This window comes from Tripterygium wilfordii, chromosome 7 (assembly GCF_013401445.1).
Source record: "Tripterygium wilfordii isolate XIE 37 chromosome 7, ASM1340144v1, whole genome shotgun sequence".
In the NCBI taxonomy this organism is placed as follows: domain Eukaryota; kingdom Viridiplantae; phylum Streptophyta; class Magnoliopsida; order Celastrales; family Celastraceae; genus Tripterygium; species Tripterygium wilfordii.
The window spans coordinates 1935668-1952755 of NC_052238.1; the positions used below are offsets into that span (position 1 = coordinate 1935668).

At 36.2% G+C, this 17088-nt stretch overlaps 2 protein-coding genes and 1 long non-coding RNA gene across 3 annotated transcripts; 2 read left to right on the forward strand and 1 right to left on the reverse strand.

Annotated features, from left to right (window-relative positions):
* Positions 1 to 2873: 2873 nt before the first annotated feature.
* On the reverse strand, positions 2874 to 5872 carry LOC120001806. The gene is made up of 3 exons (XR_005469041.1): positions 5451 to 5872; positions 3707 to 3738; positions 2874 to 3011 (listed from the first exon to the last, which is right to left on the reverse strand). It is a non-coding gene; the product is annotated as an uncharacterized LOC120001806 (long non-coding RNA).
* Positions 5873 to 8103: 2231 nt separating this feature from the next.
* Positions 8104 to 10161, forward strand: LOC120003087 (protein NUCLEAR FUSION DEFECTIVE 4-like). The gene has a single exon (XM_038851992.1). The coding sequence runs from the start codon at positions 8189 to 8191 to the stop codon at positions 9911 to 9913; it is 1725 nt and encodes a 574-aa protein (XP_038707920.1). The 5' UTR covers positions 8104 to 8188; the 3' UTR covers positions 9914 to 10161.
* Positions 10162 to 11392: 1231 nt separating this feature from the next.
* On the forward strand, positions 11393 to 13719 carry LOC120002824 (shugoshin-1-like). Its single transcript, XM_038851662.1, has 8 exons — positions 11393 to 11805; positions 12012 to 12049; positions 12297 to 12405; positions 12499 to 12522; positions 12610 to 12678; positions 12814 to 12907; positions 13013 to 13061; positions 13272 to 13719. Exons 1-8 carry the CDS (start codon positions 11656 to 11658, stop codon positions 13567 to 13569), a joined length of 831 nt encoding a protein of 276 aa, XP_038707590.1. The 5' UTR covers positions 11393 to 11655; the 3' UTR covers positions 13570 to 13719.
* The last annotated feature ends 3369 nt before the right edge of the window (positions 13720 to 17088 follow it).

Consider the following 17088-nt stretch of genomic DNA (forward strand, 5'->3'; position numbering starts at 1 on the left):
TCCTGGTGAGTTTTAGCATGACTCTCTGCACTCTGCATCCTTTAGTTATTTAGTAATTAAATACATTATACAAAATATCTTCTTTTTTCTGTTTCAAATTTCCTTATGTGAACAATTTGTATTTGTTATGACCTTGAACTCGAGGGATTTTGGGTTTGGTTATAAAAAGTTCATTTGTTTTTTCTTTAGCAATGGCGTTCTGGATGATTAGCTGAGGTGACCGAGTAATGGCTATACATTAACCCATAGGAAAGATGATATAAAGACATAATTCTAGGGAAAGACAAATGGAAAGTCATTTTTTTCCCGTTAATTTGAAAATGTGGTTCACCTATCCTGATGATAATTTGAGGATGGTCTTTTCTCATCTAAATTTCCATCCCTAAACTATTTGATACGACATTGTACTTAAGAATTAAGATGTCTTGGGTTTGTTTATTTAGAAAATTTCATTTTCTTTTTCTGTATATGATGCTCTGGATAATTGGCTGACGTTTTATATTTTTGTAGGAAGCCAGTGATAGTATATGCAATTCCACAAGTTTGCATGTGTATTACAGCATGCTTGATTATCCTGAGTCGGAATGGAATGGGCCTAATGCTGAAATCGATTGTTGGGCCATATTAAATTCCGGTTTCCCCAGATGAAACCAGATTTTAATTAAGCGTAAGTCCAAATGTCCACTACAAAGCCAGAATAAAGTCTAATTCAAATGAGTCTCGGGCCGTGTTTTATTAAAGCTCAAATTTACTGGATAAAAGGGCAGAGATATGGTCCCAAACTTGACAAAGCCCTCTATGTTGCATCTTGGGCCCATTTTATTGGTTTTTGGCCCATTATTTTGGGCCATTGTGCCGAGAACACATTGCCCCAATTACAATTAGGTCCCAAAAACTTGGCCAGGCCCACTATGCATCATGGGACGCTATAATTTGGTTCGGCCCAGTGATATTGATCCTTTCGGCCTGTTATGCTTGGCCCAAAATGTATTGGGTCTATCGGATTTAATGTCCAAAAAAATCTTTTAATGTTTTCTAGTTTCTAATTGCAAATATACAAATAACATGGGCCCATTATCGAACATGACAGGCCTGGGAAAGTTTTTGGGCCTTACATTAAATTGGGCTAATGTACTTTGGGCTTACGGCCCTTAAACGGGCTAGAATGCCAATTGGGCCAATGTATTTTTGGCTTACGGGCAAGAATGCCCAATAGCAATGGGCCGAAACCCAATTATTTGGGCCAACGATGCAATAGTATCAATTTGGTCAAGTTTTTTGGGCCTTTAGAAACCCAATTTTTGTTGTACACACTAAAAAATGGGCCCATTATTAAATCCCAATTTTTGTACGAAATCTGATTTTAATTAAGTCAAATATACAGTCACATTGTAGCCAAATTCAAATGGGCTTTAGGCTCTATTTTACTAAAGCCCAACTATCGCCAATTCCAAAATGGGGGGCCTTGGGCCCCATTTTATTAAAGGAAAGCTAAACCTAAGCCCAATTCAAATGTACATTGGGCCCTATTTTAGCAAAGCCCAATATACAGCAATAATAAAACCCACTTCAACCGGACCTCAGGCGGTGCTTTATTAAAGCCCAATTCAAATGGGATGACTCCAATTTACTGGATATTGTGGCCCAACCATGGGGCCAAACGGATCAAAGCCCCAATCGTAAAGCCCAGTTTTGTCGGCCCCAGTTAAATATAGGCTCAGTATTAAATCCCATTTTCTCAAGGATGATTTTAATGAAACTTAAGCCCTATAATTGGAGCCCAACTTAAATGGGCCTCAATTTACTAAAGCCCAATATACATGCAAACTAAATCCCAATCCAAATGGGAATTGGGCCTCAACTTAGTAAAGCCCAATATACAACCAAGGAAAACTTTAATCACCCCATTTTTTACTAAAAACATCCCAATTTGAGTTGACCATCCCTTGCAAAAAACAATTGACAAAGTGTCTTTAGTAAAAACTGAGATGTGACTAAAGTTTTCCAAACTAAAGACCAATTCAAATGGGCCTGGCCTAAATTTACTGGGAAAAGTGGCCTAAACATGGGCCCAAACATATCATAGGCCGAATATTAAAGCAAAATATCTCCGGGCCCAAATTACTGGATATAGTGGCCCAAAAAAGGGCCTAAATGATCGAAGGCCTAATCATGAAGCCGAACTTTCCTCGGCCCACGCCCGACTTAAACGGGTAATAGAGCCCAATAAACAGCAAGACTAAGTCAAAAGCCACTTTAGTGAGAATTAAAGTCAATAACCACTGACAATCAAACAATCCAGCTCAAAATAACAAACAAAAAGGACGCCCATATATTCTACAGGGGAAGATCTTTTAAATTACAGGTTTTTAACAAACTTTTTTATTGTGTGCGCCCGACACTGATAATGAAAAAGATCACATTTAGCTATTTGTGCCAGGTATATAGTTTGGATTTTTTTAATGATCTCAATCCTGGCAACCAGGGATGCCCCAACAACCGATTACTAGAATATGACATGTTGAAGTTAGAAATCACAGAGAGGGAGGGGGGGGGGGGAGACAGGGAGGGGGAGAGATAATTAAACAAGAGAGTAGAAGCATACCACTGGATGTCATGGATTGTCCCACTTCTATGAACTGTGTATTTGGGACCCTGGAAAAAGAAAATAACCAAGTTACTGGCAGAAAACTAATATTGTAACAGTATGTACACAAGAAGTTATCAACAATCTACGACCAACCTCAACAACATCATTGGTTTCCAAGATGATATTTAGCTATTTGTGCCAGGTATATTAGTTTGGATTTTTTTAATGATCTCAATCCTGGCAAACAGGGATGCCCTAACAACCAATTACTAGAATATGACACGAAGTTAGAAATCACACACAGAGAGAGAAGGGGGGGGGGGGGAGACAGGGAGGGAGAGAGATAATTAAACAAGAGAGTAAAAGCATACCACTGGATGCCATGGATTGTCCCACTTCTATGAACTGTGTATTTGGGACCCTGTAAAAAGAAAAGAACCAAGTTACTAGCAGAAAACTAATATTGTAACAGTATGTACACAAGAAGTTATCAACAATCTAAGACCAACCTCAACAACATCATTGGTTTCCAAGATGATTGAACAAGATATTATCTGTTTACTGGAAAGGTGACCACAACAACTTTTTAAATTATATTTTATGTTCAAACTGTCACAGCAAGCATGGAGGTGAGCAGAGAAGCTAGCCAACAAAATTACTTTTGTCTTAGACTGGATAGGTATAGTTTAGGATATCAGAGATGAGAGGCCACTCATCTTGATCGATATCAAATCGCTTCCTACCTCAACCTGTTCTCCTCCCCCCTTATCTCTCTCTCTCTCTCTCTCTCTCAAATGAAGTCAGTGTATTTTTATATAATTAAAAATAAGATTTTCAGTCAAATGTGCATATACAAGAATCATGAACATTTTCTTAACTTCCATTTTCCATCAGGTCTTAAAGCCTAGAGCAAACCTAAACATTTTAAAGAATGTCAATCACTTTTTCTGCTAGTTGATTAAATTTTTCGTAGACCCTTGTTTAGATTAGTCATCATTCATTAGTTATCAAAAGTCGAGAATCATAGATTAATGGCAGCTAAATTAGTAAACTACAAAGAAAGAAATACAAGTCAGAGAAAGAAAAGAAAAGATGAAAAGTATATGCTACACCTACCTCTTTGACCATTTCAAGCTTGCGTCGCACTCCTGCGGAACAATATAGCATGAGAATTTTTTACATCACAATGAATATTCCAATCTCAACAACTTTACACACATGAAGTTGGTTTGAAAATAAAATATATCCATTAGGCTTTTATTATTATTCTTATGATGATGATTATGATGATTTGATTTGCAGCCGAGCTAATAGTAATATCATGGCATCACAAATTGCAGATATCCACAACAAACAAAATAACAGAAACACTAATATTACACTACAAGAAGCGGTCCTATGTAAAATTTAATTGACAAAGCACATGTAAAATTTCTAATGATTAAACGAAGTAATTAGAGTATGGTAACGCCTCAACCTCTGTGTTCGACTCAGAAAGCTAAACACAAAAGAAAATGAGAATCATGTCATCATATGGAGCTTCCGGCTTCCCACTTCATTAAATTGTGGAGTTATCGTTTGATAAGCGGTTCATATTTACAATTGGGTGATTGGCGCAGACAATACATTTCTGCTTATAATTTAAAGTCTATGATCTCATGATGAAGTTCAACATACATATCACATGGCATCCTAATTATTTAAGCAATTGTCCAAATCATAAGGCATAAACACAAAAAGAAAGCAGGACATTGCGTACATCATGTGGCCCTTACCACTTCATGAAATTGTGCACTGGTTTCGTTTGACAAGCAATTCAAATTTACAATGAGAGATTGATGCACACATCTGTCATATTTTATAGATTTCATCTGATGTACAGCATTCAGATGAACAAAAAGGTGAGATCCAACACCAATAAGAAACGTTGAACAACAAAATGTCCATGAATTGGTAGTTACCAAATTACTAATAATAAATAATATCACAAAAGCAACAAAAGAGCCAGAATGCTAAACATTGAATTCTCTTTGGGAAATTATAGAACGTCAGCTAAATTCCAATTATCTTGGTGACAAACTCAAGTCTGGAAACTAAGATTTGAATGGACACAGAAAAATAATTAAGAAAATATAGTTCTAGGTGATTAAGGCAATTTGTTAGGACATTGAAGAAAATCGTTAATACAATCATAGCACAAAGAAATATAGTCATTTAAGAGGTAGATCTTACTGCTAATAAATCTAAACATTAAGTAACCAAAAACATTTTTTCCCAAAGAGTTTTCAATTTGGCCGATGAGAAATTGCATGTTAATGTTATCACAAACTACAATACGCTGAGAGACAGAGAGAAACTGACATGAAGCGTTTGTGGAATGCGAGAGAGTGACGCTTTCTCAACGTAACGGACAGATGAGGCTTTCAGTTTCGGGACAAGACAACAGACCGCAACACGGAGACGGATCTGGCGAACTACGTTATGCTGAAGAGTCCATTAGCAGATCGATCAGGAGAGCGAGACCTAATCTGAGAGATTTGAGCGTAGATGTGAGATTTGGAGAGTCCATTAGCAGATCGATCAGGAAGAGCGAGACCTAATCTGTGAGATTTGATCGTAGATGTGAGATTTGGGAAATTAGCGTGTCGAGAATTTGATATAAGAATTTCCAGCCAATATATGATGTTATCTAGATTATTCTGTGTATCCGTGTGAATTCACTGAATCTTAAATTACATAGTATTATATTGATCGATAAAACGCACTTACAATGACCGAATGAAAAGCAATCTAAAAGAAAAGCACAACGGAGCCAATCAAGCAATCAAATAGACCATAAACAAAGAAGAATTAGGTTTACCTAGCCAGATCCAACGATGATGTTGTTATAAGGACGAAGAAGAGATGAATCCCGTCACCACAAACTCTAAATATGTACGAAATGTCACCCTCGAGAATTCTAAACCATCGCCCTACAGAATCGCATGAGCGATCGGGCTTGCGGCACTTCTTGACGAGGCGATCGCTCTTATTGGCTCACTCTCTTAGCGGATCGAACACTGCGTCCATTTTGTCGCTTCATCTGTTATGAAATTTCAAACGCTTTGCACATTTTCCGCTTTGGAACAGGAAGAGCTCAGTAAAGAATCAAGTAGAAAATCGGAAACGATAACTTATACAACTGAGATTTGTCGAATTGAAGTAATAAAGAAAAGAATTTCACTAATGCTTCCTTCAATCGGACAAGTTACAGTTCTCTAGAATTTTTGTTTCAATCGGACAAATAATAAATTAGGGAAAAGAGGTCATGTAGTCATTCGTGCCACTATCAATACAATAAATATGGAGGAAAAAAAAAATATGCATTTACAAGTAACTTAATTTTTATAAAATTAGGGGTTCAAATATTCTCCATGCTCTCTTTACAAAATTTAAGAGTTGATCTATAATCTTCACCTTGGCACAGATAGTGAACCAAGGTAAAATAGCATTCACTCTCTAATTTGTAATCATCGATCTCCGTCCCTGTCTCATCGTGCCTTCCGCAATTAAAGCTTTCACACATGCCGGAATTCTACTCGGCGATCTTAAGTAGGGGAGCAAGGATATGTGTCCAACGACATCAACTACAGCAGCCCCGCTGTAGCCCTTTTGGGCTTTAAAATATTTTTTTATTTATTTTTTAAAAATTATATATGTATAGTATTCGATCTAACTATTCCAACGACATATTTTTTGTTCGAAACAAAAATAAAATTCATCGCGATCGAAACATCGAATGTTTTGAGTTTATATTCAACGGTTCAGAATTGTTATGCATTTTTCACGTTAAATTTGATTTTTGTTTCAAACCAAAAATATGTCGTTGGAATCGTTACTCCGAATACTACACATATATAATTTTTTAAAATAAAAAAAATAATATTTTGAAGCCCAAAGAGGGCTACAGCTGAGGCTGCTGTAGTTATTGCTACAGTAACCCCCCGAGAACTCGAAGTGATGAGGGTGTTCTGTCTCTAGAGGAGAGAGAATAGATATGTCAGAGTTAATAATATTTTTTATTTTTTACAACAAAAATTAATATTATATTTGTAGATAATGTCGTAATGTTATGGTGTGGTTACCTGGATGTACGTAACCATTATAGCAAATCTTTAAAATATGGGAAGTATAGGTAATCTAATGTAGACGTGTGTTTTTTGGCTAAGTCTCTATATTTGTTTCCTATTTTACTAAAGAAATATTTTTTAAAAAAATCATATTTAAGTAATTTTACCTGAATACTATTATGAACCGTAGAAGTGGTGTCCCCCTGACGTTTTTAAGACCAGTCAGAGAAAATCCACAAGAATTATGTGCTTTGGGATTGAATTTGTGACTCTCATTGGTATGAGAATATTGCCATTCGTCAAATGTGTCTACCATGATTGTCAAAATCTCGATTTTGATCGTACGATTTTAGATAATCAAAACGATTCGAATAGATGTAAAATCTCAAAATTGATAAAATTTTACCGATCTTAACCTTAATACACTTGTGGAGTCCATGGGCTTATAGGTTGTGGTATATTAATCATGTGCTTATGTTTTTAATCATAGTTTTTATTGAAATATTTGTTCTAATATACTAATATGATATAATATTGCACAATTATTGTGCTTGCTTTTCATAGTTTTTTAGAGGTCTTAAAAAATTATAATTTTGTGAAATATTAACATGTCTATGAATAAATAATAATCACATTTTTAAATTTTTTATTATCTATAAACTATAGTATATTATATAATATTAATTATTTATTTAGAAATAAATAATTATATTATCTTACATTTATTTTTTTTATTTTATAAAATCTTACGATTTTACAATTCAATTTTACATATATTCCATCGATGTCATGTACGATTCCGATTTTGACAACCTTAACCTATCACATCCCACATGGGCTGCTCCAAAACGGCAAAACCCCAATTGAGAAACCAAATCCTCTCTCTCCAATAAAAGACAACCATCCCGTGCTTGGTTATTGTCTTTCCCACATGCAACCTATATTCCAAAACTTTATTGTAATCATTGACGAACATGAATTTGACCTCAATTAAAACTTACCGCCATGGTGTTTTTTTTATTATTTCCTAAGCAAACCTGTAATTCTGTCACAGTCCACCCGAAGAGACCCAAAGTCGAAACAGATTGAAACGGATAAAAAAACGATTCAGTAAATTCAGTTAAAAACAGAAATCCCCAATTAATTAAAAAGATAAGATAGGGTTTTTACTTTTCAATTAATTATTAGCTCACACAAACCAACCAGGCAACCACGGCTTATATTTATTTGCCTTATTTATAGGTTTTTGCTATTTTTGTCTCCGCAACTTGTGTCCTTTACGGGCAAGATTTGGCTGTTCTACCTCCCCAATTTGCTCCTCCTCAATCCTTATTCCCTCTTTAATTAAACATCGCATTGTATCTTCTCACATCTCCAATTCAAATTGTTCCCCAAACCCAACTCTGTAGTATCAAGATCTCGCCTTTATCATCCGAATTCATATGCAGATTCGTACCCGCTGCATTAACAATTCATTAATTTGGGTGATATGGGTGAGACATCAATGACCTCGGCCATTCACGGCCGCGGAGGCGGTGGTGGGGCATGTGGTATGGTGCTTCACATCCTCCGAGGCCGATGGTTCTCTGTTTTCGCTTCCTTTCTTATCATGGCAGGGGCTGGTGCTACATATCTGTTTGGCATCTATTCGAAGGAAATCAAAGCCACTCTAGGGTACGACCAAACAACACTCAATTTGCTCGGATTCTTCAAGGATTTAGGTGCAAATGTTGGCGTCCTCTCTGGTCTTCTTGCCGAAGTGACACCCACATGGTTTGTGCTTCTTGTTGGATCTGCCATGAACTTTTCTGGGTACTTCATGATTTGGTTGGCCGTAGCAGGCAAAATTGCGAAACCTAAAGTGTGGCATATGTGTGCTTACATCTGCATTGGAGCCAATTCACAGAATTTCGCCAATACAGGTGCGCTTGTAACTTGTGTTAAGAATTTCCCTGAAAGTAGAGGGGTTATGTTGGGGCTATTGAAGGGTTTTGTTGGGCTCAGTGGGGCTGTGATGACACAACTTTATTTGGCCATATATGGAAATGATTCCAAGTCTCTGATTCTTCTAATCGCGTGGCTTCCGGCGGCGTTATCTGTGGTGTTTGTGTACACTGTCCGAACTATGAAGGTTGAGAGACAACCTAATGAGCTTAACGTGTTCTATCAATTCCTCTATGTGTCAATTGTTCTTGCTTTGTTTCTGATGGGTGTAACTATAGCACAAAAACAGGTTGTTTTTCCTCATTGGGCTTATGCTACAAGTGCAAGTATATGTTGTTTTCTGCTATTTGTTCCACTCTTTATTTCCATTAGAGAAGACTTAGTCCTCTGGAATCTCAAGAAACAGCCTCCTAGTGAAATCAGAGTTGAGAAACCAGTAGAAGTTGAATTGAAAGAGAAGGAGATTACAAACCCTGAACCGGAAGAGAAAAAGCCCCCAGTGTCTTGTTGGACGAGCATATGTAACAAGCCACCAAGAGGTGAGGACTACACGATCTTGCAAGCACTATTAAGCCTAGACATGCTAGTTCTCTTTGTGGCAACTCTATTTGGACTCGGTTCGAGCTTGACTGCTGTGGACAATTTGGGTCAAATAGGTGAATCATTGGGGTATCCACAGAGAACCGTAAGCTCATTTGTGTCACTGGTGAGCATATACAATTACTTTGGAAGAGTATTTTCTGGGTTTGTCTCTGAAAGCTTGCTTGTGAAGTACAAAATGCCAAGGCCATTGATGATGACAATTGTTCTCATTTTAGCTTCCATTGGTTACCTCATCATTGCATTCCCTTTCCCGGGTTCGCTCTATATTGCATCGATTATCACTGGTTTCGCATTTGGAGCACAATTGCCATTGCTTTTCGCTATAATTTCAGAGCTGTTTGGGCTTAAGTACTACTCCACATTGTTCAATTGTGGACAACTGGCTAGTCCTATTGGGTCTTACATACTTAATGTGAAGATCACAGGGATGCTTTACGATCGGCAGGCATTGGAGGAGCTTGCAAAGAAGGGTTTGACCAGGTCGGATGTGAAAGAGTTGGTTTGTATTGGAACTCAGTGTTATAGGAATTCATTTTCAATTCTGGCTGGTGGTACATTTTTCGGTGCCTTAATCTCGCTAGTTCTGGTGATGAGGACAAGAAAATTTTACAGAAGTGACATCTATAAGAAGTTTAGAGAGAGTGTTGATGCCGATGCAAGAAATTAGGCTACAATTTGGTGGGTGTGAAAGGAACAGATTGGGTTATGGAAACAACTTGCTGGGTACAACTGTAAAATATCTCATGCTGGTTAATTCAATGAACATTTTCAAGATCTCTTATTAAAGCAGAGATATGAGACAGAAAAAGTCTGCTACTTTAATTTGGTTCATCAAACTTTTGACTTGATTTGTGTATATATATATATGTACATATTCATGATTGGTTGAATAATACAAGAAAGCAGGCTGCTTCATCATTTGTCTTCTACTGTCCACATTGCATGCCCCAAACTGATAGCTTTGAATAATGTATACATTATCACCGCCAGTTTTTGTCTTTTGGACTGATCGATCGGAGGGCTTTGATTTAGACAGATTAACGCTTATAAATACTCCTTGGCAGTATATGCCTATATGGTATGGATGCCTATTGACATCACCATGCATTGCCATAAAAGCATATTTGGGATCATGTGTGAATAAATGCAACGTGATTGGTTCATGAAGTCCCTCACAAATCAATTAATTGCATAAATAGTAACACTGGTATCAAGAAAGCTAGAGGAAGGAAACTGCATTATTCCTTATGAATCGATTAAATCAACATTAACGTAATTATTTTCTGTTTCTGCTTCTCTGTTACGTTTAAAACGTATGACACTGTATAAAAAAAAGAAAAAGAAGAAGCGCTTTTGGTTTAACAAAATATGCCGCCCTCGCAGGTAGGAAGTTGGTGTTCAGTTTGTTATTGTTGATTCATAACAAAAACGTAAAGCACACACATTTTAAAGAAGAACAAAGTATGGAAATTGCTATTGAAAATTAATGCAGAAAGCGTTTGAATGTTGTTCAGGAGTGTGAAATCTATCTTCAATTGTGCGTAGTTTGGTCCAGGGATAGAGTCGGGGCCGGGGTGTGTTGATTCTTATTTCTTATCAGTGCATATGTTACTAAGAGAGAAACTTCAAATTAAATTGTGTAAAAATTAAAGAACAGAAATTTAAATTGTGAGTTAAAATTGGAAGTTTTGGAACGTTAAAAGACAAAAGGATAATGCTTGAAACTTTCAAAAAGTGATATTAAAATATCCCATTTAATGTGGAGTATTGGATATGAAGTGGATTCTACATGTGTTTTTAATCACTGACTATTTTACTATCACATAGATTTAGAGACTTTTGAAGATCAAATTTTGAGAATTTCTAACATTGTATAAAAGAAAATCGGACGGTTTGGAAATTTAAAACTATTTTCGGGTAAGAAGTTGCTTCGGAGAGCCGTTGGAACACCGAACGTCGAAACTTTTTGTCGTTGGGTAAGTCCTTTTTGGCTTTTTGGTCGTGTGAGCCCGAACCTCGCCCCTTAATTTCCTTCGGAGAGCCGTTGGAGCCCCGAACCTCGCACCTTAATTTCCTTCCCTTCTTTGATTTCTTTCCTTTTCTTTTCGTCCTATTCCTCTGCGAATCCAACTGTCGCTTCACTGTTCACACAACCGAATTAGAGAGCGAGCCTTCAAATAAAGATTAGGGCTTTAATTGATCTTTTCGCCATTTGAATGTGTCCTTTTGTTGATTCTTAAAGATACGTAGTTAGATTTAGAATTTAGATGTAATCTGATCCCTTGCTTCATTCTTTTATGTAAAAAAACCCTAGTTTCGTTGTCTCTCTCTACCATTAGGGCGCTTTGGTTCGATTGAGGATCCCCTGTGTGTGTTTTACCAAAATCGCACTGCACGAAAGGTGAAAGAATGGCAAAGAGAGCGTCTTTTGGGAGTGTGATGAAGAAGAGGCTCTCTGACATAACCAACTTGCAGTCACAACCCAAGTTGGTAACGCTTGAGAAAAAGCAACCGCAGATTCTGTCGAGTGCAGAAGACTACATCAACCAACTTCTTAAGGTATAATCTTATCTTTGTCCTTGTCAAATCGACCATTCTTTTTCATAAGTGATGTTGTTATTCAATCCTGAATTTCTTTAGCTTATCAGATTTTTTTGCCAGTTTATTAGGGCTTAAAGTTTTCTGGAACATTTTTTTTCAGCTTTCTTTGTTGCCTCCATGATTTTTGTTGCACTAGCGCTTAGTATGAATTTCTTGTGAAACAGGAAAATATGGCATTGATGAAGCTTATTGAGGAGAGGAAGTATCCTTTGATTGCTCTATTTTCTTTTGGTTTGTTTTATCTTTTGTATGCTTTCCCTTTGATTGTTACGAAAATTCATTGAAAGTTTGGAACTCTGGGTTCCAACTATTTGAAACATGGAATTTAGAATTTGTTAAGTAAGAAGGATATATTATATAAAGAAAATTTGTGCGGATATGAACAGAACATATATATTTCGTTTGGAAGTTTATGATGGATTGGGGATTTCTTAATGAAGATTCAACAGCAAAATAATAGAATTGAGTGGAACCGAGTTGCAGAACCTGCGGATTAGTTTTCAGAAATTGCAGTTGCAGAACTGGAATCTTGCTCAATCAAACAGCCACATGTTAGCAGTAAGAGTGTTTTGTAAATATTCATTAAGCTAACTTTGTATCTATAACTATCAACTGGTCAATTGATATTAACTGTGTTGGTTGGTTTGGCAGGAGCTTAATTTAGGACGAGACAGGGTATGCACTCGTCTTCTAAGTCTTACCTGTCTGCTTTTGACTTGTATATTTCGATTGCCTGTCATAATTTTTCATTACTTATTTCAGGTGAAGGCATTGCAACACGAACTTGTGTGCAAGGATGCTTTACTCAAGTCCAAAAACTTGGAAATAGAGGTTAGCTTTACTAGCTGACAGCTTTATTTTGAGACATTTATTTTAGTGGAAGCCTATTTTTGTCTAATTACCAGGTGTGCAATTATACCGCTGATACCTTCTTCTTCTGTTTTTTTCCTGTATTTTTGACTCAAGGAACAAGAGCGAGGGAGGGAGGAGCACCTACATAAAGCTAATGATGAGGTTAAACTGTGTAATCGCAGCAGTGGACGCAATGGAAGAAGACATTGTAATAATTTTGATCTATGATGCTCATTAAATCTGAAGTGCCATTTTATACTATGTTTTCTTTATCGTGTGTGAAAAAATGGGTAACCTTGTTAATTACTTGCAGCTATGGGCTCTTCTGCAAAACAAGGAAAAGAGAATGTCCCAAACAAAAGGTTAGTTGACGCAAACTATATAATGCTCCACCCAAACAAGGGCTTTATTTAGTATATGAAAAGCAATGCATATATGGAATTTTGTGAAATTGAAAAATGGGAAACGTGTATCAAGTACTTCAGTACTTGGCCAAGAAAAAAAAGAGATTTCCCCTTTTTCTTTATGATGGTTTTAGTATGTATGACCAATTGGGAGTTTTTCCCATACAGGCATTGTTTGAGAAGGCAATCTGCCAGGTTTAAATCCCAAGAGCGGGAACCCTCGGAGAACTTGTTTGAGATTGAAGATGTTAATTTTTTAGTCCCTCAGTCAGTTGATGACCCAAAGCATGAAGATTGTTCAACTCCAATGGTTTCATCTGCTAAAAAAGAAGAAGCTAGTGATTCTGGAACTGAAATGCATGTACCGCGGAGATCTTCAACCGGAAGACCAATGCGTACAGCCGTAGGAAAGGTGCAATCCTACAAAGAAGTTCCCAGAAACATAAAATTGAGGAGAAAAGAGTGATCAAAAAATTTTATGCGAACTAAAAAAGAAGAGTTTGTAGAACCAAGCAGTATATGTTTCTGTGTTATTCTGTATCATTGTAAAAATATTGATTGTGTTGATTTTATGTAAGGATCTTTGCTTTTATTTAAGAAAAATGGGTTCTATGTCTCTTGTCACTGTGGTCTGGCAGCCTGCCTTGCCTTTGCAGGTGCTTTACTACACTTTAAACCAAAGTCGCAACAGTGAAGATAATGTAATGTGGTTGGTGATTATTAGATGTATGACTGCAGAAAGAATATGCACACCAACCCCCCTGTCATATCTAAGAAAGAACCAGTCGGATGGAGATCATTACAGCTAACTTTGCTGCAAAAAAACTGTAAATGATTTTGTTTATGACTAATTACAGAGAAGAATCTGGAACATGACCCGCTCGGATTTTGTATCATTGTGCTGTCTTTCCTTCAAGTTTTTTTTTGTTTTGTTTTTTTGGTGGTAAGAATCTTTCCTCGAAGTTTCTTGCAAGCAAAAACAATGTCCAGCTTTGTTACTTAAAGAAGTGGCATGATTAGAGGTATTCGAATATATTGGGGGAAATAATGTCATTTCCATGTCTACCTACTAAAGCTTTATGTCTTCTTCTCTTTATTCATTGTGATTCTCTTGGTTGGAAAACACAAGAGAAATCACCTCAAGACACACCACAGACAATCTCATGAGATTTTCCTGCCAAACAGTGGGCTGTTTAACTGGACCCAGCCCAAAAGAACAGGCCCAGCGGGCCCTAAATCCACCTTCCAGAAGAGCTTCAAGTAGTGGATTATAACCAAAAGAACATATTAAGCAGCTGCCTGCCATGTGAGTTGAGCCTTCACAAGTTTGTCTTGTCTCTAGATCCCCCAGAATTAGTAACTAAATATAGTACAAAACCGTGTGGAGCCCACTAGAATTTTGATTAGATTTTCCATGTGGTGTTTAGGCATGATGATGTTGACCCCCCCCCCCCCCCCAAAACATCTCTAGAAGCCAAATTAGTCTAATCATTATATATTATACCAATTCTTATTCCATCTGTGAATAGCCTTGTTACCTCTTCAATCCCTGTTAAGGACAAGTGTATCCGGGACAAGATTTGAATATAATAACAAAATAAAGCTTGATTGTAAGTCACTCTCGTGAACTTTCTTTAGAGATGCCCACACCAATCCCAATAAACAAACATACCCTATAAAAAACACAGAGCAATCAAATTAGGGCACTTGGCATGATCCAACTAACTATAACTACAAAATCAACCACCCACATGTGAAGTCATTAGTAATAAGGACAATCAACCCATAATTCAAATAGACCATTAGGAGACCCAAAAACGCGTTTAGGGATCAAAAGCAACAGCATTAAGATCAATACAAGATCTTGTAACTTTTTTTGAATTAAATTAAAATATATACGGTGAGGTCATCCTAAATTCCCAATATATATTTTGAATATTTAATTTGTCTTGTCCAAATGTGACTCGTATTTTTAAATAAATAAAAACAAAAAAACAGCCATCGAATGATTCAATCACAGCTACCAAACCTTAGCCCCTTGAAGTCTAAATCATGATTAAAAATAATTTGAATTTTTCCAATACATGTGATTGTGGACTACGCTACATAAGTATTTGAGGACAAGACAATTCTTTGTTGGGGGTTTTTTCTTTTTTTTCTTTTTTTGTTGCAATAACAATAAGATTGAGAGCATATTCAGACAGTAATAAAGTCATAAGATATATAATATTAATAGGGTTAGAGGAGTATAGGGTTAGAGAGCGATTGGCACTTGGGATTCCAAAGATCTCCAAAGAAGATGATATGATTTGAGATTGGACGACCCAACTAATTAAAGAATTTAAAGGACCCCAATTTTGATTCCCCTTTCAAGATCTTTGTAGTTATTGGGCTCCACACGGTTAAAATAAAAGGAGGCATCCATCCATGATTTTCTTTTCTTTTCATGTATTAGCCGTTAATGGCCCCACTTTGGTGGATCTCTGTTAAGTCTTTGGGTATTGTTGATGCTATATACAATATAATAATATTTGATCGATGTAGTAGTATTGTATTTGTGTGTTTATTTCAAATAACTAATGAGTGTACGTGTGGACAATCAAGTCGATTTGATTTGATTTGAATTTAAGTTTGTATATATATATATAGTTAGCATGTTAAATCAGAATTTGATGTGGAAAATCAAATCATTCGTATATATTTGCCTAATCTTTAGTAGGGTATATATGAAATCAATCACATGCACACAGAAATATCAATTGAGTTTGCGTGGGTCGGTGACATGACCTTCTATCTTAGCTTCAATCACGGCAGTATTTAGAATTTTTTTATGACCGACAACGATTTACTCAAATTTATTTTTTTAACATTTGATAATGATATAAAAATGGGTTGTCAGACGTATGTGTATATAAATTCCTCCTATGATGATAGCTGAGTTAGGTCAAAGATTAACGCATTGTCATTAAGGACGGAACCACGTTGGTCCTGGATTTTTTTAAAAAAATTTACTACATATACGTATAGTTTACATATACGTCGAAAGGAGGAGATTGGTTTGATGGTTATAATAGTTTTTTGTTTGGCACAACACCTTCGAGTCTAGTGGGGAGCAATCAGCAATGCTATCTTCTTTTTGTGTGTGTGTGTTTTTTTTTTAATTTACTTTTTCCTATTTTTCTTATTTGTGGCAACTTTAGGCGTTTATTTAATATATAATATTTATTTATAGAATTATAATATTTTAGAATAGAAATACATTTGGCAAATGAGTCCATTGATTGAGTGGCAATGACTTTGCATGTCCCTGACTTCAGGTCATAGGTTCTAGTCTCAATTCCTCCGAATATTTATAAAGAGGAGTGTGGGCTTAGTCTGCCCCTGTGATCTGGTGGTAATGTCGTATAGAAATGACATGTACTTTCATTAGATTTGACCTGATGACCTGTACTTGATCTGGTGACCTGTACTTTCATAGGTTTGATCTGGGCTTTCATAGGTTTGATCTGGTGGTGTGTCCGTATAGAATAGAAAATACATTCCTATAAACAACCAAAAATATATTTATTGGATTAGATATTAATAAAATTATAAATAGTCCAAAAAAAATTTATTGGACTGCCATGAAACTCCCGTAGTGCCTCCCACTCATCCCAAATCTTGATTACGTCTCTGATGGCCACAATAACATGGTTCTCAGTAGGAATCAAACTTAATATATTTACGGGTTTGACTCTAAAGAGATTTACTAGTGAACTATCATCCAAGTGGTTAGCATTTATCTAGGATTCAAATACATTATTAATTGATTAAACTAGTTTAATTGTTCTCAGTATGAATCAAACTTAATATATTTCGGGTGCATACGGTTTGACTCTAAAAAGATTTACCAGTGAACTATCATCCAAGTGGTTAGCATTTAGCTAGGATTCCAATAGAATAAAAATACATTCTATATAAACAGCCAAAAAATATATTTATCGGT

Coding starts and splice junctions, on each gene's coding strand:
- LOC120002824 (XM_038851662.1), top strand. CDS start 11,656: ATGGCAAAGAGAGCGTCTTTTGGGAGTGTGATGAAGAAGAGGCTCTCT. Junction 12,523..12,609: donor TTAATTTAGGACGAGACAGG/GTATGCACTCGT, acceptor TACTTATTTCAG/GTGAAGGCATTGCAACACGA. Junction 13,062..13,271: donor GAGAATGTCCCAAACAAAAG/GTTAGTTGACGC, acceptor TTTCCCATACAG/GCATTGTTTGAGAAGGCAAT.
- LOC120003087 (XM_038851992.1), top strand. CDS start 8,189: ATGGGTGAGACATCAATGACCTCGGCCATTCACGGCCGCGGAGGCGGT.